Source organism: Vigna unguiculata, chromosome 7 (genome assembly GCF_004118075.2).
Source record: "Vigna unguiculata cultivar IT97K-499-35 chromosome 7, ASM411807v1, whole genome shotgun sequence".
Taxonomy (NCBI): Eukaryota; Viridiplantae; Streptophyta; class Magnoliopsida; order Fabales; family Fabaceae; genus Vigna; species Vigna unguiculata.
In genome coordinates this window covers 26627108-26654359 of record NC_040285.1, presented here as the reverse complement: position 1 = coordinate 26654359, position 27252 = coordinate 26627108, and the positions used below count along the sequence as shown (strand labels likewise).

The following is a 27252-nucleotide window of genomic DNA, read 5'->3' as shown; positions in this document are numbered from 1 at the left end:
TTTTGTTCATAGATCATAGGCTGTCGAACATTCTCAGCCAACCAGATCCTTATAATTTGACTGAGAACAGAGTTTTGTATGTTACGATTGTGCATAACTGTGCATAGCGTGAAGGTAAACGCATAACTGAGAATAGGAGGGAGGGAGGGGACAAAAACCAAACCCAGTTAACATAAACTGCAAACATTCACATCATCATAATAGGCAAGCTGCCAACAACCATTAAAGTCACATTTTTTTAACAAAATTGGGATATCATATAAACATCTATATTATTTCTTCTCCCTATCCAATTTCCAACTATTTTTCTCATGCATATAATACACATATAAGATAATTCAAAAAGCTGACAAAGCACATAATAATAACAACAATAAAACTCTTATTATCCCTATATTAGACTCAATCTTGTCGGAGTCAATTCGGTTCCCTGTGCGTTATGACTGAGGCCAATGTTGCTGATCCCTGAAACCACTTCAGCTTCTGCTCTTGCACTTCTCCACGGCTCTTGGCGCTGTCAAGTTGGAATAATTAAACAATGCATGTAAGATAGATAGTGTTTTTCTTGTAGTTTTTATGTAGTTTTTATGAATGATAAGATGACTCACCAAGGCCAATTGCCTCAGAACCCTTCATTATGCGGAGGCGCTTGCATGATTGAACGAACATTCTGTGAAATTTGTTTGTGAGAGAAATAGTGAGTGAAATTGGAGTAATAATTAATGTAGAAAAGAAAGGTAAAGTGAATGAATGAATGAGACTGACTCCCAGGGAACATCACCGACGAGCATCCAGTCTCCGTCCTTGTCTTCATATGTGGGTACATAATCAGAGCCATTCAAAAGGTCTATTAATTTGGTCTCATTGATAAAGTCCTTGCTCCCTTGGGACCCACATTTCTGAATGGTAAAGGAACTGAACATCTTCGCCAGAGCTTCTGACAGCTCTTGGTAGCTCTTGTACAACCGTATGTCCACCTTCCGTAGATACGGTGCACCATCCATACTCACCTTCACAAAAGCTGCTGCTCCTCCTCCTTCGTTCCTTTGATTATGAACATTCACTATGTTCTTCCTAAAAGATCTCACTGGTGGCCAACCCACCACTTGTGTCCTGCAGTGCAAATCATACAACATTTCAACCATTTCTTTAATATTAATATTCTCAAATAAAGTAAGATTCCCTCTGTCTTGTCCTTTTCCTCTGTCTACCCGACAACCAACCATCTCATCCGCTACACTTCAACTTTGCTTCCCTTTTCATTCTGCTATCCCTCTTCCACACTACACTTTTTCTTCCTCCTCTCCTTTCTTTTTTCACACCCCACCTTTTACCTATTCTACACAAATTTTATTTGAATAATACCTCCTCAACTTGTTAAAAAAAGTACACATCAATATTGGTTTACTTACAATCAAATTCAAACACCATGTTTAAAATATTCCATTAAAATAACAAGGTGAGAGAGTAAAGTAAGCCAGAGATCAGAACTAAGAAATACACTAGTTAATTAATTACTCGGCAGCTACGACCTTCAACCAAAATCAATCTTCTAAGTTACTTGTACCTGCACCGTTCTATTATCTTTTCAATTCATAGTTTAATCCATCTTTTTTTTTCCCTCCCCAAATCTAAACTCTCTAAACAAGGCAGAGATAAGTTCCCTATCCTGCTAAGTTATTTCTGTGTATCATAGTTTCACAGATTGAACGAAATCTACTAATCTAATTTCTAATTTCATTTTACAAACAACTGAAAGATGATTTTTTGTTTAATCTGTTATATTTCCCCTTCCATGTCTCACACAAGATCCAAACTGGCTATATAGATCAAAGAACAAATCAAACAACAAGTAAAATAAAAAACCAGAGCAAAGCAGAAAATAGATTGGTCGATTCTTCTCCCAAACTACAACTTCATACCAATAAAATAAAATAAAATAAACCAAGTTTGGTATGGAAACCATATATGTAGCAAAGTCGACATATATATTTAAGAGAAAAAGGACTCACTTTGCAGGTGGTTTTGCTGGGTCGTTAGCCCGAGGAGGAGGTTCAACTGTGGTAGTTTTCTCTTTGGGGTTCTCTGCAGCCGGTGAAACAGAGGCAGAGTCGTTATTGGAAGAAAGATTGAGCTTCAAATCAACAGAAGCAGTTTCAGAGAAGCCTCTCTTGCCACCACTGCCCTTCAGTGTTAACTCGCCATGATCAGTTGCAGAGGCACCAGGGAGGCCGAGTCGCAACTCGGTTTCTTCGAAGTTAATCATGTTGTAGTAGTTGCAGTAGTTGTTGTCGGGTTGTCCTGCGTCCCGAACCAGAAGAGGAAGAGAAAGAGAGAAAGAGAGAAACAGAGGGCGTGCGTGTGAAGGGTATCCTTTTCTCAGGTGATGTTGGGAAAGTGAAGTCTCTGTTGAAAGCGAAACAGAAAGAGAGGGTTTGGGAATGGAAGAAGGAAGAGGTGTCGGAAACAGGGTAGTTTTGGTCATATATTGGGTGAGGGAAGGGGAGGGTTCAGATCGTGACACGTGTGGGGTTAGGCGCTGTTGGATGATCCCTGGGTTGTCGGGTCAGTGACGTCAGAAGTGATGTGTGACCGGAATGATTGTGGTATGGTTAGTGGACATCCCACTTTCCCTTTTTGCCCTTCCTTTACCTTATTTCCAGCATACAAAATTTCTTCTAATTTAATTTTTTAACGTAAATAAACTAATATGAATTTAATGGTAGAGGAACACAATCAATGAGGGAATCTTTTTTTCATTATTGTAGTACTCCTTTTTTTTTTTTATGAGTAGGTGCGGTGGTTCTCCTTTGAGCATGCTATTTTGTTTTGAGGATTTAGAATTATTCTCACAAAAACCGCAATCAGCATAAAAAAAATGACAGGGTTTAGAAGTAGGGATCATGTGTGTGTATGTATCTCATTATCGTGACCAGCTTTCATCTTTTGTCCACTTTTCGCGGTGCCCATGCAAGGCCACCCTCGGGTGAGGGGTCCAACAACATTAAATTTTTCATTGTCTTCGGTTTCAGAAACATCGGTTAAATGGTTCGTACGAAAAACAAACAAGGTTAAACAGTTTTGTCTCTCTCTCTGTTTTTGAAATTAGATATTGGTGCATGCTGAACAATGCAATAACAGAGTGTGGAATTTTCTTAACACAGAAACAGGGTGTGGTGAAAGAAAGGAAAAGGAGAAAACTGTGATGAAATGGGTAACTTGTGAGATTGGTTTGTTGAAAAGTGTAAAGACATAGGTGGTGATAAAGTTTGTAGGAATGATTAAAGATTGGGAAAGGCAGAGTTGAAGCGACATTTTGATGAGATTAGGATAAGAGCTTCTTTTATTCAGACATTGAACTAACCATGTCCACCGACTCACCAACCACTAGCAACAAAGCAAAACCAAAGTATTTCAGAGTAAATGCAATCATTTTCCTCCACATAACCTAACTTCATTAAATTCATTCAAATCGCCATTTTAATCAAACACAGGGAATCTTCGAAGTTGTCGTTCCGGGAATTGTGATGTGGGTGATGCATTATACACATAATAATACAATATTTTTTATAATTTACTTGTTTCATTAGTAGGATAATTATAACTTGAAAAATATTGAGAATGTAAAGCTTTTGGTAGAGCCCCCATTCAATGAACCTTTTATGAGGTGTTTGACCAAAAACATGGATAGTAATGATATTCTTAAACCGAAATAAATAAAATGGTTAAAATAATATATTAAAAGTAAGTCACTTTAATTTTTAATATAAATGTTGCCATCCACATTGAGTTCAATAAAGAAAGAACTGACAAAGAGGGCCCATTGGACCCATTGGGCCCATTCTACGGTAGCAACCAATCCCGGCAATTCACTATTTACACCCTCGTGTGGTGTGAAATTGACCACATCCATTCTACCATCACTGTTACTATTTCATAGGTATCACTATTGAACAACATGTATCACATTAATGTTATGAGAGTGCTAACCAACATTTTTCTTTTAATTTTTATAATACTGTTAAAGATTTTTACTTTACTAATACATAAATTTCAATTGCTTCATTAAAGCGCGCTAATGACCTTTTCCTCTAATTATAACACTAATAAAAAAATTGCGAACTTGTCAAGTTTTTTGACCTTTGATAATGAAACAAAAGAGACGAAAGATAAACCTTAATTACATATTTAATGTCGAAGAGATATCAAAACACGATTCCTTAACCTGTATTAACTATTTCTTAGCTTAATAATTTTTTAAACAACGTAATTATAACTAATCATCTAATTGTTAAATTACAAATTTTAGATAATAGCTAGCGGCATTTGCTGAAAAACTCGAAATGTTCGTGGGGAGACAAAACGTGAAGTTTGTTGACTTTTTCATATTATATAACATAATTGTCTTGAATTGTAAATATAAAATTTCAGCAACACTTAAAAAATTCAATTTCCCTTGACAATTCTTTTATTTCTTTAGAACATTGTTCATGACTTTACGACAAATCATCTTGTGGAATGAGATCTACAATTCGATCGTTATATGAAATTTTGAGTTTTTTGTACTCTTTTTGAAACGTCAAAGATGAATTATAATTTTTAATTTAAAAAAGTTGTTGGGGATAGGTAAACAATCACTTGTCTAATAAGTTTTCTCAAAAGTGGACAAATTATAATAAATTAATTCAAACATTTAGCAGTGTTTTTAGAATACATTTTATTTTAATCTTTAAAAAGTCATGTTATTATTTTAGTCCCTTGAAATTTATAGACCTTAGTTTTTTTGCACTCTATTTATGTTTATGATGTTAAGTATAAATGAATTGCAACACGTAATGAAAAATTTAATGTAAATTTGAAAACGAATCAATGTATAGTGTAACGTTGAATTAACCCAATCATGTTCAAGACTATAATCCAAGTTCTTAGTGGGTTGTATTGTCCAAGTTCGCTATTAGTTCCTGCACCCCCATCAAATTTTTTCCTGCACCTTATTATTTTAGATTTTATTTTCTGAAACATATTAAATCACTTTCGGAAAGATGTTTGCGGAAAACACTCGCTCACTTTTCAGAAATTTGATGGGGTGCGGGAAGAAAATGGATAGGGTGCAGGAAGTAGCACCTCATATGTTTATGCTAATTGGGCTAAAGTATACCCAAACCAACTCGATTTTGATCAATTATTGAAATCAGCTGTCTGTGCACTAAATGAGCCGTTGGGCCTAACAACAAAAAACTGTAGCAACAAAGTCAGCGTGCATTTGCTCACAGGCATAGAGTTTCATATTGTTGAATTGTGATGTGGTTAAACTATTTGTGAACATTAAACTATTTTGATAATTGATTATATGTCATAATAGAATATAATTAAATTTATTTTTTGTTTGGGGAAAATAACTATAAATTATTAATTTTCAGATCTATAAAAATTGCATTATTAATAGTTTCAAATAGTTTTTCATTATTCAGTGACCCCTTCTATAATTTTTCTGAGTTTGAAATAGTTTCCTACTTTTTCGATCATTTGACAAATGTTTATCTCAAATGTATATGATTTTTTACTAACATGCACCTTTCTATTTATTTATTTATGTTTACTTCATCTTTATATTCAGTTGAGGATTGAACAGTGATTGTTAACATTTAGAAGTTAGTTTATTTTACAAAATTATGTAAAATAGTGATAGTTTCCATTTCGAAACGAGGAATTTGCATTTAGCTTTTCGAGGTGATGTCAAATCACACTCATAGTCTTTCGGATTTTAAAATATTTATTTTCTACCTGTAAAATAAATAGAAAACTGGTATTTTGACACCATTTTTTTATTATTATTTGATAATTATCTTTCATAATTATTTATTTTTTTTTTTAATAATATAAAAGTTAACTTTTATTAAAAATTTTATTAACGTCAAATGAGGTAAAACGATTTTTTTCAAATAAATATTCACATCGTTAAGTTAAAATATGTATCCATCTTTTATTTATTTAAAAATGGTTTATTGGCTAAATTCTTCAATGATTTTCTATAAAAAAAATTATTTAATAAATAAAATAGTAAAGTGATTGCTTTATTAAAAACATAATAGATTATACTTTCATTTATTAAAAATATGAGAAAAGTAAATAATTATTTAAAATTTTGTAAATGTCAGATTTTTTTTTCTACGTCCCTTTTGTGACAAGTATAAAATTTCAAACTAAGATGTAAATTCTATTGGTATTTGATACGATTCTAAGATGTTGAGGGTGAAATGAAACACAGTAAATTCTATAGTAGCATTGAGCATTTTTGTTGATAATATTATAATATTGGTAAGAAGATAAGGTTTTGATTAGTAAATTAGCAAAGTTGTCATTTTCCACTTTCTCAGGAAGCAGTCGGTTGGGTAATGTGGCACCTAATTTTATGGTGGAATTCACTTGTTTTAGAAGCAAACAAAACTCGAAATGTCTTTATTATTTTAAAACACCTTTAGCTTTTTCAATAATCAGATGCTTCCAAACAGCTTTACAAGGTAAGTAACATATTTTAATTCAAGTTGTATTAAAGTTTTCTCCACATAAATCATGCCTACCCATCCTTTCCTTTTAAGTGGCCCCACTCCCCACTCACCAAAATTAAAAATACTAAGAAAAAGAGCTTCCACTACAAATATTTGGTGATCCAGCACCAACCCCACCACAGATATTTGGAAGAAAAACATCAATAAGGCCATTGAAAATGTTGATCTTCACTGTGACAAGGACATGCTGCGTCCTTCTGGTTTTACACAATAGCAAAAGCAATTACTCCTTCTTTGACAGAAGTTGAGAAGAGTGAACAGCTGCACCGACTAGATATCCTTCTCCATCCAATCACAAAATTATACAAGAAAGTAGAATACCCTTGTCATAAAGGAGGAAGAATGGGACCAAATTTGGCTAAACAAAGTTATGTAATGTAAAGTCTGTCACCACACTTTTGTTCGCTTCTATCAGTGACTGTTTGATTCAGGCTTGATCACTGTTGATGATTCTGATTGAGGCATACGAAAAATGGCTGAGGCTAGAGATATGGGCATGATGCAAAGTGCCTTGGACTGAAGAAATTGCATAGCTGCACCCACATCTTCTTCCATAAGTTTAGCAACTTGTTGTTCTGTACCGTCATTGGACCACTTGTCCCAGGCTTGCTCATTGCCTCCACCTTCTATGTCCTCCCCTTGCTGATAGGATCAATAAAACTATTGTAAGAACAAAAATACAAAATTAACATGAATTTACATGTGTAGTGCGCAGTGCTATGATTGCTATGATGTTATCTCATATATCCCGGTTTAGATACGTACCGTGGTACAAAAATTTGCAAGTGGTGCTTGAAGAAAATAAAGTAAAAGTAGATTGAAATGATAAAAAGGGTATGAAACTAAAAAAGAAGAAGAAAAGTAGCATTTCAAAACATCTTTCGAGTAGTTATCACCTCCACTGCAGAAAGGGGAACATCAGCCACAAGTTGAGCAACTGCACCAGCTCCCCCCAGTCTACTCATGCTCAGGACCTGTTTCAAAATATCAATAAAATTAAATGATATGAAAAGGACACAAGGTTTATTAATCTATTTTGTTTAGATAATTGGTACACAAAAATTGTGCAGCTAAAAAAAATCTGGTAGACATCTCTTCGTTGCATAGGAAGATCACACACGATAAAATGTGTCTACCATGCACACACACACTCCATATAGATGACTATGGATATTTCACAGTATTAAGTATTAAGCCTAACATGTGCACTAGTACGGAGGCTCAGCAATTTGAAACAAGTTTCTCAAAAATAAAATCAAGAAAAGGTTTAGCATATGCCTAAGTTCAACTTAACTTTTCTACAGGAAGAAATTTTGAATATAGATTAAGCCGTTCATGGAAATGAAGAAAGTTTTATTGAATACACATTCTTTAAGAGCTTACCTTAACCTGGAGTCTTAGGAACTTGACATAATCCACAATTTCATCAAGCATCGCGGCTCTGTCCGTCTGCAACCACAAAAAGGATGCATGTTTATCAAGTACAAAACCGTATATTTTACTTTCTCAACGTAATCCATTATTTTGAAGGCTTTATAAGCATTCATCCTAGTGTACTCTTTTACAAAGTTTTAACATAATTGTTATTTATAAAATGGAAGTTTCTTAGAAAACATAAAGAAATGATGACTGCTAAATGAAGAGAAAATATAAATAGTATGTTAATCCGAAAATACAAGCATACAAATCACAAGCCAAGAGTGTGAATAATGGTGTAACTGCATAGCAAATTTGTTAGAGAATCCAAACCTTATTAATACTGGGAACTAACTCCTGCAATGCCTTCATTCTTTCAGCAATTCTTTCGCGACGCAACTACATCCAATACAATTGAACAAAAAAGATCAATTGTTATAGACGGATAAGACAAAGGAATCTAATAAGCATATATTAATATCACTAATAAAACAATCTAGTCTGCAGTGAACCGGTTCCTTTTGGTTGTTATTATGTGAATATTAAAGCATGTAAGTTTTAAGACTAAGTGTGTTCTTAACCAATTACCCTTTCAGCAATACTGTGTGGATCTGTGGCTTGCCCTCTTCTTGCTCTCACACGAGGGCGAATGCCAGGTGCTTGTTGAGTACCACTCATAGACGCTGGACCTCCACCTCCCTGCCCTTGAAATGCCTGCGATTAGCATGAGATCATTACCTAAATAACATCACAGGGTAACTCAATAGACATAATCCAACTATATATATTTCATTATCACCATTACCATGTATAGGAATATTGATAGTTATTGAGTAATCATTTCAGAAAGTTGCAACTTGTGCGAGAGTATATTCATCCAATCCATACTCTACTGCATCCACAATCTTAAACTAAAACCGAAGATGTTTGTTTTATGCATGCAGGCACATGTATATTATACTTTACTTGGACATGTAAATAAAAGTACACACGACAAGAATAGAACACTTCAACATTCTAGACTACAAACTATTTTTATTATTTTTTTCTCTCTCTTTTTTGCAATTTCTCAATAAAGATAAATTGGTTAAAATTTTGAATTTAGGTTTTAAAGTCAAGACGGAGGATCCACGGCATGAATATTAATGTGCACATTTGTTAGTTAGCCTTTGCAAAAATGTCAAAATCTCATGCCCTAACAAAATAGAAATACATGTCAATACGGGTCCCACCCAGTACAAGGGCGTTGAAATTGAAACAAAGTCACTTGTTGCGTGCCTGTTGCCTCTGCGTTTTGTCAAGTTGTATTGACCATTTTGTATCAATACCTACACATGTGTATATTTTTTGTTCAATAAGCGGTGCGATTTGTCATAGAAACGGATTTAATCTAAATTATTTTTAAATTAAAAAAACATTTAATAGCTCATAGCTTATTTTACAAAAATATTTGACACGCGTATTAAACTGTAGAAGAAAAACGCGTGGTGAAAAAGTATACAATCTACGAATGAAAACAAGCACAGAAAACGCGTTGTCGGAAAGTACCGTGGGTCGCTTAAACCAAAACCTGAAAACAGAAGATGGAATAAAGAAAAAAAAATGCTCCTAAAATCGTATAACAGATCCAACAAACTTCGTACCGAAAAAATATATAAAAACGACGTAATAAAAAGTTGAGCATAAAACAAAATCTGGGAATTTTTTAAACACGAATGCAATAAAAGCAATGATTCTTGGAATGCGAATACTGTCACAGAGAGAGTGAAATTAGCATCCGCAGGGAAAGGGAAAGGACATAATTGTAAAGTATGTCTCTAAACCCATGAAATTTGGTTTTAGTAAAAAGAAAAGAAAGGGAAGGCATATATAATAAACAATATACAATCATTTCATAAAATATAGGATTAGTTAAATTAAGTATTTTATTGGCGATAAAGAAACGAATGAATGGTGAAGGATGAAGCACTAACTAAACTTCCACAGGCATCTCTTCTTTATGCATTGTAAAGTGACCCAACTTTAAGGTTAATGTATTATAATAATTTGTCTTTATGTAGGTTAGAGGTAAATTATTGGGTGACGGACGGAAGTGCCCAATTGGCGAATACATTTAATTATTATTAAGGTATAATAATAATAATTAATAATAAAATAAGATGTATTTACCTGTTGGTTATGGTGGTGGAGGTGGAGCTGCGGCTGAGGAGGTGGTGGAGGCGATGACAGCGTGGGGCGGACAGAGGGAACAAGAGTAGGACTATGCAACTGTCCAAACGCTGAAAACAAACCTCTCACATGCATCGAATCGCGATCCTGCACCACACACAAAAAATTAACTAAAATTGTAAACAACAGAATAAAACAAAAACCATTTTCTAATCTGCATGCGCGCTAGACCATGATCCAGGAATACTGGTATGAGAAGATGTAGGATGGGTGCTTACGGTGATTGGTGGAGTAGGAGAGGGTGATGAGTTGTTATTATGGAGCGTGAGGTGTTGATGATGATGATGATGGTGGTGGTGATTATTGTGAACGCTGGGATCAACATTAACAACGTCGTCAACTAGGTTTCTGGAATCATGGTGGCTTAGAAACGCAGATTGCTCCAAATTCAGGCCCAGAGGCATCATTCCACCGCCTCTGAGAGCGGCGGCGGTTGGAGTAGTGGACCCCAATTGCAGCATTCCAACGTCAGTGGCTACGGCTCTGCCATATCCCACTGGAGCTTCGGGCACTGCTAAGATCTGTTCGAAGAAATCATCTCCCAACCCCTCCGAGCTACTATTACCTGCCATGTCTAGAACCACCGAGCGAGTGTCTCGAATTACTAAGCCACCCCTTTCTTATTCAGGCATTTGCGGTTTGAAAAACACCGAGAGCGGAAAACAAGGAAGGTTGTTGCCTTGTTTTGTTGCGGTCTGTGAAAATGGCGGATGGTCCGAAGCCCGATGACCCGGGAATAGAATATGGGTTACGGTTTCCGAGAATGTTCTGCGTTTGTGTCTTCTCCTGTGGAATTTGAGAAGTGAAGAAAGAAAAAAAACAAGAGAAAAAGAGTGAGAGGATTGGATTTGGCAGAGGTTTGCTTTGGATGGGTCTTTAAATTTGAGAGTCGAAGCTTTTCAGCTTTTGCTTCTTGTGAGTGCTTCTGACCACGCACGGAATAGAGAAGACAAACCTAGTGCGCTCTGCCTTTATTTACACTAACCCATACATATATATATATTTACATTAACAAATCAATTATCATTCTAAACATTTTTTATATTAATTCATCCTAATAATCTACATTTTATATTGCTATTAATTAAAAGTGTTACTCCATACTTTTCTTTATTATACGATAGTATAAAATAACTATATATAGTCGGTGCATGATTTATAGTTGTGTATCATTTTAATGTATTTATATATAAAACTAGAAAAAGAATATTACATATGCATATACGTGTGATGATAAAAAAAATGTTTCTAATATATTTTTATTGCATTTTTTCAATAGCTTTTATAAAGTTTGTTTCGTTTTATCATTCATTAAGACTTTATGTTTCTCGCTTTTATCTATTTCTTTATTAAACTGTTTTGTAGGGTTTAATCATTTAAGTAAAGTTTTTTTTTCTCTTAAAAAGAAAAGAAAAAAACAAAAGAAAATATGTACTTGAAAAAACATACTAATAGAGAGACGGGCCGACTCACAAAACAAAAATGTAAGAAGGATAAGCAATTTATTTAAAAATAATAATAAATGTTATTATCATATAATACATAAAATTGTATATTTTCATGATATTATCATTTAATAAAGAAATTAATGTGTGATGCAAAATATGAAAGTATAATATATTTATGTCGTTTTTGGTCCCTTAACATTCAGTGAATTTTAAAATTCGTTCATTTTGAGATGTTGGACTAGTTTAGTCTTTTATCTTTCGAAATACATGTATTTAGTCATTTTAATTAAATTTTGTTAAGTTTATTTGACATTTCAAGCGTGTTTCATAATAATATTTGACTTAACAAGCAAAAATGTATCAAACATTATAAACAACTCAAATACAGTACTGAAATGCATACGAAACATCAACTAAACCTAACAAAATTTAATTAAAATAACTAAATTCACATATTTGGAAAGATGAAGAACTACTCCAAATTTTAAAATGAACTAATTCCAAAATTCACTAAAAATTAAAAAATTAAAAACATATTTAACCCATAGATATATTATACTTGCGTATTTTTAAAATGGAAAGAAAACACAAACGATAGTGGCGCTTGTTACGTGCACGCGCACGCGCACGGAGGCGTTTTTTTTTTTTTTTTCCTTCACTGGATAGAGATTTGGGGGAAAGAAAACACAAACGATAGTGGCGCTTGTTACGTGCACGCGCACGCGCACGGAGGCGTTTTTTTTTTTTTTTTCCTTCACTGGATAGAGATTTTGAACCAAACTCACTTTGAGATCTTTTGCTACGGAAATAGCGTTTGATGATTAAAACCTTGAGGTTTAACTCAAAATTAATGAAAAAAAAATGAAATTTAGTTGAGTATGTTAGAAGGATAAAAATGTTTACATAAATCTATAATTGAAGTATAATTATGTAGATACAAAGATGTTAGATGAAAATGAATGTTTGTTGATAGAGAGTGATATAAAAAAGAAATGAAGTGAGAGTGGTGTACAACGCATCATACTTTTAAAAGAAAGCAGGTCCAATTTCTCACTGTTTTTTTAACCTGCTACCATCTAATTTAAGGATAGGTTATTAATGAAATTGCTCAAAAGAACGCTTTGGCCAAATTTTAGTTCAAAAATATTTATCTATATAAATTTTTTAAAAAGTTTATGTAAATGATAGTTTTAAAAATATTATATTTCAAGCCATAACTTTATTTTAGTTTTCATTCTTCTATTTAAATCATGTTTCGTGATGTCATTTTTTTTCGAATTTGAGTAGATAGTATGGTTAGAAACAAAAGTTTATTTTTTTTATAAAAAACTGAGATAAATTTGTGAAATTTAAACACAATTTTAATAATTTTCAGTTTAAACTAAAATTGATGTTAATAAACTTTAGTTTTTGTCTTAATTAATTTTTTTATTTATTTGGGTTGAGTTTGAATAACGTTCTTTTGATGTAAATTAAAACTGTTAAAAATAATATTTTATTAATTAAAAATATTGTATATTAAAAAGGTGTAAAATGCTATAATGTATAACTTGTATTGTCGGTATGCACAATTAAGATTTTTTATTTGAATAAAAAGAACTTTTTTTTTTACTTATTTGGAGTTTATTCATTCATGTCATTATAAATTTAAGTAATATTTTATTTATTGTTATCATGCATATTAGAATTGCATATTAGAATTGAAAACAAAATTTTGACCTAAATAAAAAGACTAATAATTTTGTCAAATTGGATGAAACTAAACTTTTTATAAATGTTTTTCAATTTACGCAATATTAACGAATGTGTCCAATTGTAAATTGTAAGAAGAACAAACTATAACAATATGAGAGCAAAGAAGTTACAAAACGTGAAATTTTCTATAATTACACCATCTACCATTTAATTTGACTATGTTGTTCATTTTCATCGATCAAGTTTGGAATTTGTTAGCTTTTGGACATCAAATTTATAATTTTTTTAGTATCCTTTGAAAATTGTGCATCTCTACATGGTTTATATCTCTCAACAGGGTAGTTACCTCTTCAGAGTACTCATGTCCTACTTATAATATGTGTTCTACTTTCATGTCTCATTGAATAAGTCACAATTTATTTATTTCAAATGGTTTTGATTAGAACACGTATAAGCATGAGTCATGTTATAATTAACGAGATTAACTCTGTAACTTAATGATAACTCTGTCTGTGTCTTTTGTTGTCACAAAAGTTGGTTGTTCCTAAATTCATATTTTTGTATCTTCATTATAGGGTTGAGAGTGAAAACTCTAATACCATACGAGAAAGTGTTTATTGAATCTTTTGACAAACAATACATTGAATGAGTTAATAAACACTTATTGGAATTCAATTTTGAATATATTTGGTAAAGTTAAAAATTAACAGTAGTGTATTGCTTGTTCTAGTCTTTCAACCTTTCTCCATCTATGGATACGATACAAGCATTATCATCGTTACTTTCCTAGACAATTTCAATTTCTAACATATCTATTAAACTATTTTATTTAAGTTTTAAAATAGTTTAAAATATTTAAACTTAAAATAAGTTCATTGAAAATTACAATTCCTTTGAAGTTAAAAAAAAAATACAATAAACGTCATCTTACTCTTACTAGATAACAGAATAATAAATATTCTAAAAAATAATTAAAATTAACCAAACAGATATTTTCGATTTTTAAAAAGATGGTACCATCATTTGACGCACCAAATAAAAATTGACCACTTAAAATAACAATATTTTAATTCTATTTACTTTATTTTTTAATTTATAATTCTAATACAGATTATTATATTATGACAGTGAGTGGTAAGACACGTATATTTCTTTTCAATGGTGTCAGTATTATTTTTCTTTCTAAAACTCAGTAACTGTCGAAAACATGATTGCCAGGAATCATAATTTTCAAATATGAAAAGACATACTTAGAGAGTCCCCTTGATTGTTACACTCAGTTTATTCAGACTCCGGGACTTTCCGTAAGACATAATCCGATCATAATGGAACTTGGGGGAAATCGTAGGCATTAAGAACTGTTAGAACTCAGCGGCTGCTGGAAAAGAACAAGATGGGGGTGTGCACTAATTGAATACAGACTCATGTGATCCATCAAATTGATGATGTACAGTGCATTCCAGATGAATATGGGTTTAGTTATAAATAACTAGCAGAAATAAGTGTTTTATAATAACTTTCTGGTGAAGCATCCAAGAGATTTGGGTACTTACTGCTCCCCATTAGAGGGAGGTCCACAGGAATCCACACCACCACGAATCCGCTTCTGAAGATGTTCCAAGCTAGCTACCCGCTGCAGGGAACCAGTTTGACCCATCTTGTTCCCACCTGCCACTGCTGCAGAGTTCTGCTGCTGCACATTTTCAATTGAAGACATGCCCCCCAACCCATCGTTCACTATCGGATCATGACTGGGAATAGGAGTATTAGATGTGGGTTGATAGAAGTGATGATGATCATCTTGCACAGGAACAGCTGCATCAGCTGAAGTGTCTGAAGGGCTTCTTCCATCAAATAATGGCATGCCAGACATCGCATGAACCATTGGGTTCAACCCGGTAATTCTTTTCACGGTCTCTTCAGCCATCTTCACCTAAAAATGAAAACAAGGCAGGCAATGACAAAACATGAGATCTTTGTCAATCCAGGTGAAGCAATTGGCAATGCAACTTTTAATGTAGTTTCTCTTCACTGTGAAAAATATGATTGGACACCATTCTTCATCCAACTGATGGAATTTGTGAAGAAGAGCATCTAGGTTTGCGCCTAATAGATTTAAGTTAGGCCAATTATGAAGTAGGACCATTACCTTTGCTCTTAATGTTTCCACATCAGCTTTTAAAACTCTGTTGTCAACAGCAGATTCACTGTATTTCTGGCTTACATCAGTAAGGCGCTTCAACAAGGTAGAATTTTCACCTCTTAATTGAGAAACCTATGATGATAGAATAAAATGTCATAAAGCATCAATGTTTTCATGCGAGGACTAATCATCTAACACATGAGGGCGGAGGAGAAACAATTCAATTCTATAAAATAAAATACACAAACCTGTGTTTCTAGGTCAGTTAAATGAGCCTGCTTTCTTCTTCTAGAGCGCCGTGCAGACTCCCTATTGGATAGCATCCTGAGATATAAATTTTATTAGACATTGACCGAAATAGACTTTGTTCCCCAGTTGAACATATCAATATCTAACAATATAAAGTAAAACTGGAATCCTATCTTTGAAAAAAAAGGCTGGTCAGTAAGACTTGCAAACAATATGAAATTTGTTTAATCCTACTGTATAAACGAGGAAGTACATAATCCGTTTAAGAACAATTAAAACCTCAAGGGTTCTCACATCTTCACATCTTAAGTTTCATAGGAAAAATGTTCAGGCATTTTTTTTCATACAGATTATACACAATTTGTAGGGAAAGAATGGAGTAAACACCATCACTCTTGCTTCGAAGTTCTAATGTAATACTTTTTCTGGCATGCCAATCTCTTAGACTTTACAAGACAGGAGCTGGAGAATCCAATGAGTAAACAAAACACCTAAATCACTTTGAACCAAGGTAGTTGAATCAGAATTCAAATTATGACGTGAAAACCATTTCCCCATGAATACAAAGATTCATGATTAATAATAATAAAAGATAGCATATGCAAACAAACAAGGACATCAAAAAACATATTCATGATCAATAGCTGAAAAACATAACTATGAACGAGTATGGGATGCAGGAGTTCAATTATATTTGTTATATTAGAATATTGAAATTTACAATAAATATTCTGCCATTAAATATATTATATTAAATATTACATATATTATATAATTAGCATTTTTTTTAAAAAGCTATAACATTAGGAGAAGTATCATCAGATAAAGTAAAAGTAGTTAACATTTGTTTATAGTGAATAACAAAAAAGTGTTCCTTTTTCTGCTTATAAATCACAATGGTGCGAGTATTTTACTATGGCTTTATAATAGATTTTGGGTTTAATATTGCGTCATACAATTTATTTATTTTTTCAATTTCATCCTATAGTTATTAAAAGTTTCAATTTGGTCCACTTTCCTGAAATTGGCTAATTTTTTCCTTCATTAACACCATCTATATGCCTGACGGAAGAATACATTATGATCTTGTTAAGGTGTTCCAGTTAAAATAATGAGTTAATTAATAATTTAATTTAATACTTAAATATTGAAATCGAGAATTTTTAAAAGCCCATGGTCTGCATGTGCAAGAAAGCCCATTGCAACTTCAAACTAATAGCATCTCTATTGCTGGAATTATACTCAGGATTGAGGTTTTATAATGCCTTTCTAGTGGAGAAAGCTAATATGACAAAATTTAAGACTGTGGGTCTTAAAGAAGACCCTGGGTCATAAGAATATAAAATGATTTTTCATCTTAAAAACAACTTTTCTCCAACAAGTTCAAAGAAAGTTATTAATAATCCTTGCATTTGAACAAAAGTTACCGTAAGATCTTAAAATCGATGTGACATAATAGGATCCACAAAAAGTAAATTAAAACCTTGTAATGACTCTAACAATGGAAGGTGACATGAAAACGGCGCAGTTTCCATTACAATTTGACAGCGCCCTGTGCTCCAAACAGCACATAAATGAACTCAATTCAAGTAAACTCAACGAAAACCCCGTCATTGGAAACCACAAAATCTATCCAAAACACCAAAATCAAACAAACCACCAATGAACTCAAAACACAGATTAAAAATCCCATAAAATTCTCCACACCCGTAATTCACCCTAAAAAAGAAGGAAACCCCAAAATAAAAATCACACAATATCAATGAGCACAAAATCTTTGAATTGGGAAATAATAAATCAAACAAGCCCAAATGGCATAGAGAGCAGAAAAAGGGTTTTGTGAATTAAGAAAGAGAAAGAAAGAAAAAGAGACTAAGAAAAAAAGAGATAAGCAACCCATCACCCTAGCAAGGAAAGGAATATTCTTCTCAAGTCAGCATCTCCATTGAAAAAGTCAATAAATGAAGTCTTAATTTACTTTTATGAATCTCAATATGTGACATCACTTTTAAAATTTCCTTGCAACTTTTATTCCGATTCAATGGTTTCATAAAGCCTTGCATTTCAATAATTTTTTATTTGGTTGTTGGCAAAAAGAGACGTTTTAAGGCAGAAAAGTATTTTGTTATTTTTATAATCACGAGTCTTAAATTTTATAGCATGTCAGCATACTCTAATAAGAAGATCTTATAAGACAGATTTTAAACTTACGAACCTGCAAAAGAAATGCCCTCATAAACCAAATACCCCGGCAACCCTAAGCCAAATGAAGAAGAGCACCTCCACCAAACCCCATGAATGCCAACAGTTTTTTGAGACCTCATTTAATTCTTAACGGACAGACCAACAATAATAACAACAATAATAACATCATGTTCGCATTGCTTAAACACCGTTTCCATCAGATTAACAGAAGGGCAAACATTGATCTATTTTGTAAAAAAATGAGACCAAATAGAGGCTTTTCAACAATTGTGGGACAAAATTTATAAAAACAAACGCGGGACTAAATAAGTCATTAAGCCTAGGCTTTAAGATAAAAGATAATAACTAGAATTGACACAGAAATATTTATCATACTAATTTATTTCTTTTTATTTGATATTAGAAAATACTTTAATATCATGTCAATAGTTATAGGATAAAACTGATGGTTCACGGGCAGTTATAACACGGTATATCAAGCAACTAAATGCTAAAGTAAAAAAAAAAAGTGCAATACACTATTATTTAGGGTTATAGGCAAGTTAAGGTTGGGAATCCAGGCACGGCATAAACGAAACAGAAGTTAGAACTGCAGCACAACATGATTTGTCCACCCAGATCACCGTCCGCTCTGGCTGCTGTTTTTTTTTTTATTTATTTATTTTAGCAGCATAAAACACCGCTGATGCCAGGAGTAGCCTCAGAAAAGTAGTGGAATGTAACAACTCCTTCTGAGGCCTCACAGAACTTAGGCATGACTAGTGTTACTCTTCTTCAGATCGCAATTATTGCGATTCAGGTATGAATCATGGTGTGATTCAAGCATTAAAATGATTCGGTCACTGATTTTATCACCAGATGCTTGAATCATATGGACTCGCACTTATCGCATTGCAAATCGTGCAACACTTATGAGCGTGCTATGAGCACAACGACATGATATTACATTTAATTCCTGCATATAAAAGAAGTACCAGCATTTTACACAATAAAAACAGGCAATTTTTAGAATATCGTTACCTCCTTACTCTTTTTGCATCAGCTGGGTCCATGTCATTCATAGATGTCTCTCCCTCAGCATCATCATCATCTGACAGTTCTCTTGATGATCCACTTGTTGATGGCCTAACTGCAACAACAGGTTTCTTTTGCGTGGAAGGTATGGAAGGCACCCCAACTGGTACTTTCGTATCTTTATCTTGTAACTTAGATGGATCATTTCCAGAAGGAATAGATCCTACATAGACATATACGTTTGACATAATTCAATAGGTGTTATCCAAACAAAGAGAGATAAAATTCAACCTGTAAAGCTGCTAAAAGAATTATTAAACAGGTCAATGAACGAAGGCAATAGTGTTCTGATAAAAAGAAAATGGTAAATACAGATTATGCAATTAACCCACTCGTGCAACTGCTACTAGCTACTAATTCATTATATATTCAGCATTCCAGAAACTCTACTTCGCTGACAATGTATCGTCATTTAACCCTTTTAATACATGTATGCATAAATATTTACCAATTCAAACCTTTAGATGTAGTCTGAGATCCAACTTGAGAAGGATCGATAGGCTGTGATCCACCATCAGAAAAAGGGGTTGGCTCTTGAGATTTAGCCAAAGATGCCTATTGCAGAGTGTAGAGAAAAAACATTAGATTCTGGTTCAATTCTCAGTGGGGAAATATGAGAATAGATACAAATGGAAAGCCCTTCATGGAATGCATTGAAGACCTTCTACTCGGATGCTTCCTCTTAATTTTTTATAGCTATTTGTTGAAAACACATTCTTTTGTAGAGAATTTCAAAAGCCTGATTACTACTGGTTTGTACCCCAGGAAGTACAGAAACAAGTAATATATCAGTATCACTCTGAATTGCATAAACAGGTAATAAACCTCCAATTTCGTACTCAAACTATTATTCTGTCTCCTGAAGGCTATCCAATCAAGATTTGGATTCTGCATTGCTGATTGATTATTTAAATTGTAAATCATAATTTGTATGAATCTTAAGATTTAGAGACAAATTACTTCAAAACTGCTTCCACAGAGCAACTAAAGCAAGATGAATATGAAGCCTTTCAAGGGAGGGAAGTGGAACAAATCTCATATAGACAATACATGGTGTTCAGTGCAAACAATTTAAGCTAGAAATAGATAAAACAACTTAATTGAAAGTCATATAAGACAAAAACTATTAGTTAATTATGAGTTGGTGAAACCCTTATTTTAAAAGAATGGACATGAAGCAATTACATGGCTAAATAGAGCAAGAGCATTGAATGGATGAGTGCTCAATAAAGTAGTGGAATAATCATATAGGAAAAGTTCACAAGTATTCTTTCAGTTTCTTTTAATTGAAATTTAACCCCAAATGAGTTTTTAATTTTTTTTTTTCACAAGAACGTGTGACAAGGTAAAAACATACACACACACACAAATATATATGAATTGTCAATTCATCTCAGTGAAAAGAAATTACAAAAACTAGAAAAGTAAATAGTAAGACTCGGATAACTAAAATTAAAACTATTGAAGAGATTTACTAACATAAACCCACTTGTCTTTTAGAAAGAGCATTGTTAAGAAGTTAACTTAATCCTAACTCAACTTTACAAAACCGGTTTATAAAGAAAAATTTGCACTCATTTATATATTATGGATTTGTCTTATCTCTAATCTATATGGAACTTTCAACAAATACGTTAACAAGATGCACCGTTCTTCAAAATATATCGTATTGCTTATATCCTCCTAAATAATTAGTGGATCTATGTTAGCAAATCCTATGAACAATTGTTAGTATTCTCCCATTTGGTTCATAAGGAGAAGTGTGTTTCATCAGAAGGAGTATGTTAGGAAGCTACAACAAGAAGTATTTCAGGATTCATAATAGTTATAATTTGGCAACGCAGTCCGTCTAAAATACAAATGGGTTTACATTATCAAAATCCCTATATTGAATCACCAGTTTAATCGCCAAGTAGAATTTGATGGTTTTTTAATATTTTAGATACTATTAAGTAATTTGTTCTACTTAAAGACCATTTATGAGAGAAGGCAAACTGCAGACATGAATCAAATTGGCGGCTCCCTTGTAAGAGAGTAGTTGCACCTGAATATATTACGTATCGTCTTCAAATTTGTGCATTCAGAATCGAAATGGCAAATTCACTTTAAGAACAACCCTGAAGTGTGGTATGATTCGAAGTTTCTCTATTTAATTTTAAAATACGATATGATCGCCGTTCGCTCTTAAATAAATGAGCAGCATACCCCAGTATGCAAATAAATAAACAAAAAATGCATGCAAGATAATTAACCGAAGACGAGCAACAGTTAAAACGCAAGACAGATCCAAATCAGAACCAACGGAATCGTTTGATTCGCACATGCGAAGCGGAGCATACATTGAACGATGAAGAAAGGTGAAGAAGAAAAGGATTACCCTAGTCATGGCGACAGCTTGGCATGCAAGATTGAGCTTGCTCTTGAGGAAGGCCTGGTACTCATCAGAGTCAAGGGGTACGGGAACAGGGGCATTGGGCAAAACGGCGGCGTTCTGGGGAGGAGCAGGGGCAGGTTTGGGATGATCGTCGATCTCGACAAAGACGACGTCAGGGGCGGCGGCAGGAGCAGCCTTGGTGGCGGAGGAAGGAGAGGGAGGAGAGGGTGCGGAAGCTTCCTGGAGAAAGCGTTGGAAGGCCCACTCGGAGGCGCTGCGGCTCATCTTGGAGGCCTCATCGGCGGCGGAGACGGGGATCGGCGGCGATGGCCAGAAGTGATCGGAGATTTCATCGACTGAGAACACCCTATCCATATCGTATCGTACCTCTCCTTTGGTTTGATTGTGTGTGATGTGATGCGATGGGAGGAGGCTCGCGGCTATACAAAACGAGAGCACCGGGGTATTAGGTCAAAATCGTACACCACTGGGAGAAGACATTCAATCTTCTCTTTTCTTTTTTCAATTTTTTTTTTCTCTCCTATCATCAGCCACTGATATTATATAACCCATCCACCAACACAAACTGGAGCTAGATTTTACTAAAGGATTACGAATAAATTTACATCACAAAAAAAAAATATATACTTTAGTGCTTGATAAATGTTTAAGAAAATAAAGGAAGAGAGATGCTGTATGAACTTCATTCATTCATAAGAGATGTTTTGGTATCATAATTTTTCGTCTAATATTTTATTGATAGGAAAATTCAAATATATTGATATGACTTTTTTTCTCATTTTTTTTTTTTAATTCAAATTAATGTACATGAAAGGATGAAGATGTCTGACACACTTTTATTATCTTTTTAATTGAGAAAAGTTTGAGTAGCAGTCCGCGTAACTTAATAAACTATTCAACTTATTCAATGTGCATGAAAAGATGAAAACAAGTGACACAATTGTGTTTCTTCTTCGTATTGTGAAAATTTTAAGTAAAAAATTAAAAGTCCGAAAACATACATGAATTGTCCAAATTGTTGTTACTTCTTCATCCTATATTTCTCACATCAATTCAACAATTTGGCTTGGGCATTTTTACAAGCTACATAATCTTTTATTACTAATGCATAATTCATTTTTTTTCATATAAGAAACCCACTTAATCAATTATGCATGACTTTAACATAACATGATGTTAAATACTAATTGTGTAAATTTTATCTTATTAATTATGTGTTTTCAATGTGATTGATTATGTAATCTTCGTAATCTTCAAAATTAGATATCAAAATCATAAACAACAAAGATTTACTGAGAGTAATCTTGAGTCATGCATTTCCATAGAGCTCATAGAATTTACACACAACCTAAGACCTAAAGACCTAAAACTTATAAAAAAGACAAGATGATAACTTACTTTGCTCGACTCTTTGATTTGATTGTTGTGTAGAGTTCCTCGTTAGAAATGGTCATATAGTCCCTGATTTTGAAACAATGAAGATTAATGTCATAATTGAAGAGAGATTATAGAGATAAAACCTAAAGAGAATGTTTAGAGAAACAGTGATTTTATATAAAATAAAATTATTCTATTAGAAATCTTTATATAGCTTAAACCTTCTTTTATTATTAAAATATTATAGTGTTCTCTTTTTATAGAAAATATCACTGCACTTAAGCGATTTTCTAGGTTCTCACATTATTTTTATGTAGAATGAGTTATGTTAAGAAATGAACTTTAAACCTAATTTAATTTCACAAAATCGACTTGTAAGGTGAGATTTGCGCTCACATATACAATATAAATTGATCTTATATCTAATCAATGTGAGACTTCCAACACACCCTTTCCATGAAGATATACATATATATATATATATATATATATATATATATATATATATATATATATATATATATATATATATATATATATACATACATACATATATATGTGTGTGTATCGTGTATGAAACTATACATTAATGGATGGTCCGATAATAATCAGATCAAGAGTGAAACGATATGCCTAACAATTTTGTTATGATAGATTTTAACCATGACTCTAATACTATATTATATTAATTTTTCATAATTTTAATGAAGAAAAATATTTACAATCTTATTTAATAGAAAACTCCATAAATAAATGTTCCAGAAAAAAAATTAATTAATGTATGTTATAATATGCTATAACACAATTTCATATCATAAATCTGCTCAATGATTTATGAATTGAATCTATTTTTCAAAAAGTGTAATAATATTGACCTGATATTGCTACGACCTTAATGGATTAAGATGAATTTATGTGGTCGTCATCTTTAATTCTAATTCTTATCATTAATAATTATAAAAAGGTCAATATCTTATATCATTATTTTACTGTTTCTCAATTGTTTACAGTAGAAACAAATAAAAAAAAATGTTTAATATTTTGAAATATAAATCATAAGTTTAATAGTTTCTTGTTTTCTCCTATTAAAAAGATATCGATATTTTCAATTATTTTTAACTACATAAGGAAAGAAAGCGAGGGTTTGTGTAGCTGTGTCATTTCATGGTGGAGTATGGTCAATTCTTCGTACAATTTCTTGAACTGTAAAAAGCTGTCGTTCTCGCATCACATGAGAACTTTACAAAGATGATCCAATCCCTTTTCTTTTATGGAATCGAGAAAACCTTTTCCATTTTACCAAAAATAACATATTCTTTTCATCTTTTAGAAAAAATAAGATAAAAATATGAAAATGTCCACGAAAACATTGCATCATTAATCATTTCAATAAAATAAACTAAATATTTTTTGTATTTTTTTTTTCTTATCCGTGGTCTACTTGGTGGTTCCTCCTTTGCGATTTTCAACAAGAATATCCGTTTATTTAAATTTAATGTTATTTTAGAAAAATTAGATTAGTGAAATCTTTAATTGACTAGTAAGTTGTGAACAATATCGAATAATAAATTCAACAGTGATGAACAACAAGCATTTCAATGATGTTTCTGGTCCTAAACTCAGTCAAAACAATTAGATAATAAAGTGAGCATAGCTTAAAGTATTTATATTAAACTTTATGTTAAATAATTTCGGAGGTGTATATTTTTTTAACCAAATATAAAGTAGTTCCCTCATTTTTATTTGACTAAATTATATCTTTATTTTGAAAAATTTGTTATAATCAAATTATTTTTATTAGTAATATCCGTTAACTATTGTCACGTGTTAATACGTAATTTTTTTTATTTAATTTTTAAAAGATAAAAATTAAAATTGTCACATGTCAATTTAACATTGTATCACGTGACAAAGACAATGTGATACCACAATGCCATGTATCATTATTAAATGTGAAAAATCTTAATGAAGTTTCTATATTTATTATTTTATCTCAATTTTGTTTGAATTATTTTAAAACGGAATCAATTTCATCCTTATATCAAATTTAATTTTTATATAAATTTTACAATGGTTTTTTTTATTATAATTGATATTTAATTTTGTTAAAAATATCAGTTATAATAAAAAAATCATTGTAAAATTTATATAAAAATTAAATTTGACATAGGGATGAAATTTGTATCACACCTAGCCGGCCTCGCTAACATGCCAATACTTATCATCTTTCACCGCCATATATATATATATATATATATATATATATATATATATATATATATATATATATATATATATATATATATATATATATATATATATATATATATATATATATATATATATATATCGACAAAGGCTGGAGGACTGGTGTACCACACCTAGCCGGTCTTACCAAATAATAATAATAAACAATCACCATATATATGCTGAGCAAATAAAATAACTGGCCTAAACCGATAGAAGAATAATAGCGACCTAAGCCGCTAAAAGAGTAGCCAGTCTTGACTGCCTACTCTGGAAAACTTAACAAAATCAAAGCATTTCTATAAGACTCACAAGGCCCACAAACAATCAAACTAAAGGACTTGGGCTAGGGCTCAGGCCCACCTACAGCCCAAACAGAGGCCCTGCCCATGACGTTGTCAGACATAATTAATAATCTATAAAATATGTATGGACCCCACGAATTAAAGGTATGCATTCATTACTTCCCTAATCACCAAATTTGACTTTCTTAGGAATTTTGCTTACTTGAGCTTCGGAGTCTCTTCTGCAGGTAATCCCTCGGGTCCAAACCGATTACACCGAGATATCCATAAGCGACATGTATCAACCGGGAGGAAGCCTATTGAGAAGATGGCGGACCAGAGTAAGGTAATACTTGTGTCTAACATATCTTATTTGTTTTCTGCAGGAACAAAATTGATTTAATTTTAAAAATTTGGGATCAAATTGAGACAAAAATAACAAATAGATGGACTACATTCAGACTTTTCACATCCAATGACATGTGACACTGTCATTGGCACATCACACCGTGCCACGTGGTACAATGTTAGATTGCTACATGCCAATTTTTTTATATATTTTTTTTTTAAAATTATAAAAAAAAAATAATGTGTTGACACGTGACACATAATTAACACAATTAGTGTATTATTAACATAAAGAACCTAATTGCAACCAATTTTTCAAAATAGAGATCCAATTGAGTCAAATATAAAGAAAAAAACTTACTTGAAATTTCGTTATGAGGATGGAGATGTTGGAATGATTTAACCTAAACTTTATCTTTGGATTAATTATACATTTACATAAGTTTTATGATTTTATCATAACATAATAAATAAAAAATAACAACTAATTATTATAACTTATCCCGAAGTGGCTATTAATCAATATATTGATAACAATAAATGTAGAAAATATTCAAACTTCAAGTATACGAACTCATCCAACCTCAAACCATCGCTTTCTTGAAGCAATTGAAGTTTTCTGAATTTAAGAATCTGTCTGCAAGGAAGATATTTGATATGAATGCTACGTACACTTGAATTACATGTTGTGGAGGTTGAAAGGAAATATTAAGTATGGAAAAAGGCCTCACACAAAATACCATTTATTGTTTTTTCTTATATTGGAGAAGAAGAAGAAGGAAGCATGAATATTTAGGGATTAACAAGTGGAGTGCTCACACCCACTTGCAGTGACAGATACATTTGAATTAGGACATCATAAATCATAACTACAATGCAATTTGGACTTCATAACTGTGAAGTGGTGTGTTACAATAAGAATAAGATAATCAAAACTCAACTAGAAGCAACTCTTCAAAGAACGAACAAAAACTTTAGAGGGCTCCACACTTAACTTTCTCGATCAACTTAGACCTCCCTTTTCATCTTTATTTTGTCTTTAATGTCTAAGTTTTATTGAGAAAAATAAAAAAGTTAATCAAGATTTATGAATTTATTGTTTAAAAATTTAAAGTCAAAAATGGTATCAATTTTGTATACATAAATGAAATTTGTATCTTATCGGTATCTTTCAACCCACCACTCATTTCACATAGTAAATTTTAATTAGAATTAAATTGTAAAAACAAGATCACGCTAGTGCAACATTCAATGATTGACTGAATCTTAAATTGCACTTGGTTAGTGTTATGAATGGGACGTGGTGCTTTATTTTGACCTGGGTCAGGTCATCACTTGCTAGTGGTGTTTGCTGTTTGGTTTATTACTTTGATTATTATTTTAATAATAATAATAAAAATAATATTAATCGTAATATATATAGATAATGTTGATGATGACCACGAAAAGCAAATTAAGTAGTCCCATTCATGTCTCCAGAGGCAAAGAGAGATTGGCGATGCCTTGTCAATTTGATAAGTCATAAACCTTTGCGAGGACAAGTAGACCACAAATATCTCAACTCGAAGCTCTT

At 32.4% G+C, this 27252-nt stretch overlaps 3 protein-coding genes across 5 annotated transcripts; all 3 read right to left on the bottom strand.

Annotated features, from left to right (window-relative positions):
• Positions 1–167: 167 nt before the first annotated feature.
• On the bottom strand, positions 168–2500 carry LOC114189793 (auxin-responsive protein IAA16-like). The gene is made up of 4 exons (XM_028078480.1): positions 2013–2500; positions 766–1113; positions 609–670; positions 168–514 (listed from the first exon to the last, which is right to left on the bottom strand). The coding sequence occupies exons 1-4, from the start codon at positions 2483–2485 to the stop codon at positions 477–479; spliced, it is 921 nt and encodes a 306-aa protein (XP_027934281.1). The 5' UTR covers positions 2486–2500; the 3' UTR covers positions 168–476.
• Positions 2501–6483: 3983 nt separating this feature from the next.
• Positions 6484–11187, bottom strand: LOC114189791 (transcription factor UNE12-like). Of its 3 annotated transcripts, XM_028078478.1 has the most exons (9): positions 10433–11187; positions 10155–10301; positions 9218–9313; positions 8574–8699; positions 8319–8384; positions 7953–8018; positions 7466–7543; positions 6966–7211; positions 6484–6848 (listed from the first exon to the last, which is right to left on the bottom strand). In XM_028078478.1, exons 1-8 carry the CDS (start codon positions 10784–10786, stop codon positions 6981–6983), a joined length of 1164 nt encoding a protein of 387 aa, XP_027934279.1. In that variant the 5' UTR covers positions 10787–11187; the 3' UTR covers positions 6484–6848; positions 6966–6980. The 3 variants fall into 3 exon arrangements, with proteins under 3 accessions (XP_027934279.1, XP_027934278.1, XP_027934280.1); XM_028078477.1 differs by having other exon boundaries at positions 6484–7211; XM_028078479.1 differs by lacking the exon at positions 9218–9313 and having other exon boundaries at positions 6484–7211.
• Positions 11188–14568: 3381 nt separating this feature from the next.
• On the bottom strand, positions 14569–22031 carry LOC114191534 (light-inducible protein CPRF2-like). The gene is made up of 6 exons (XM_028080755.1): positions 21406–22031; positions 19487–19583; positions 18975–19191; positions 15749–15824; positions 15507–15632; positions 14569–15290 (listed from the first exon to the last, which is right to left on the bottom strand). Exons 1-6 carry the CDS (start codon positions 21775–21777, stop codon positions 14907–14909), a joined length of 1272 nt encoding a protein of 423 aa, XP_027936556.1. The 5' UTR covers positions 21778–22031; the 3' UTR covers positions 14569–14906.
• Positions 22032–27252: the final 5221 nt, after the last annotated feature.

Excerpts from the sequence above, each read along its gene's own strand:
- LOC114189793 (XM_028078480.1), bottom strand. The coding sequence starts at position 2,485 with ATGACCAAAACTACCCTGTTTCCGACACCTCTTCCTTCTTCCATTCCC. Across the intron at positions 1,114-2,012 it reads CCAGCAAAACCACCTGCAAA|GACACAAGTGGTGGGTTGGC; the intron begins GTGAGTCCTTTT and ends TTTGCACTGCAG. Across the intron at positions 515-608 it reads TTCTGAGGCAATTGGCCTTG|CGCCAAGAGCCGTGGAGAAG; the intron begins GTGAGTCATCTT and ends CCAACTTGACAG.
- LOC114189791 (XM_028078477.1), bottom strand. The coding sequence starts at position 10,786 with ATGGCAGGTAATAGTAGCTCGGAGGGGTTGGGAGATGATTTCTTCGAA. Across the intron at positions 10,302-10,432 it reads CTCCTACTCCACCAATCACC|GATCGCGATTCGATGCATGT; the intron begins GTAAGCACCCAT and ends TGTGTGGTGCAG. Across the intron at positions 8,385-8,573 it reads CACACAGTATTGCTGAAAGG|TTGCGTCGCGAAAGAATTGC; the intron begins GTAATTGGTTAA and ends TATTGGATGTAG.
- LOC114191534 (XM_028080755.1), bottom strand. The coding sequence starts at position 21,777 with ATGGATAGGGTGTTCTCAGTCGATGAAATCTCCGATCACTTCTGGCCA. Across the intron at positions 19,584-21,405 it reads AAGCTGTCGCCATGACTAGG|GCATCTTTGGCTAAATCTCA; the intron begins GTAATCCTTTTC and ends ACTCTGCAATAG. Across the intron at positions 19,192-19,486 it reads ATCTCAGACTACATCTAAAG|GATCTATTCCTTCTGGAAAT; the intron begins GTTTGAATTGGT and ends ATGTCTATGTAG.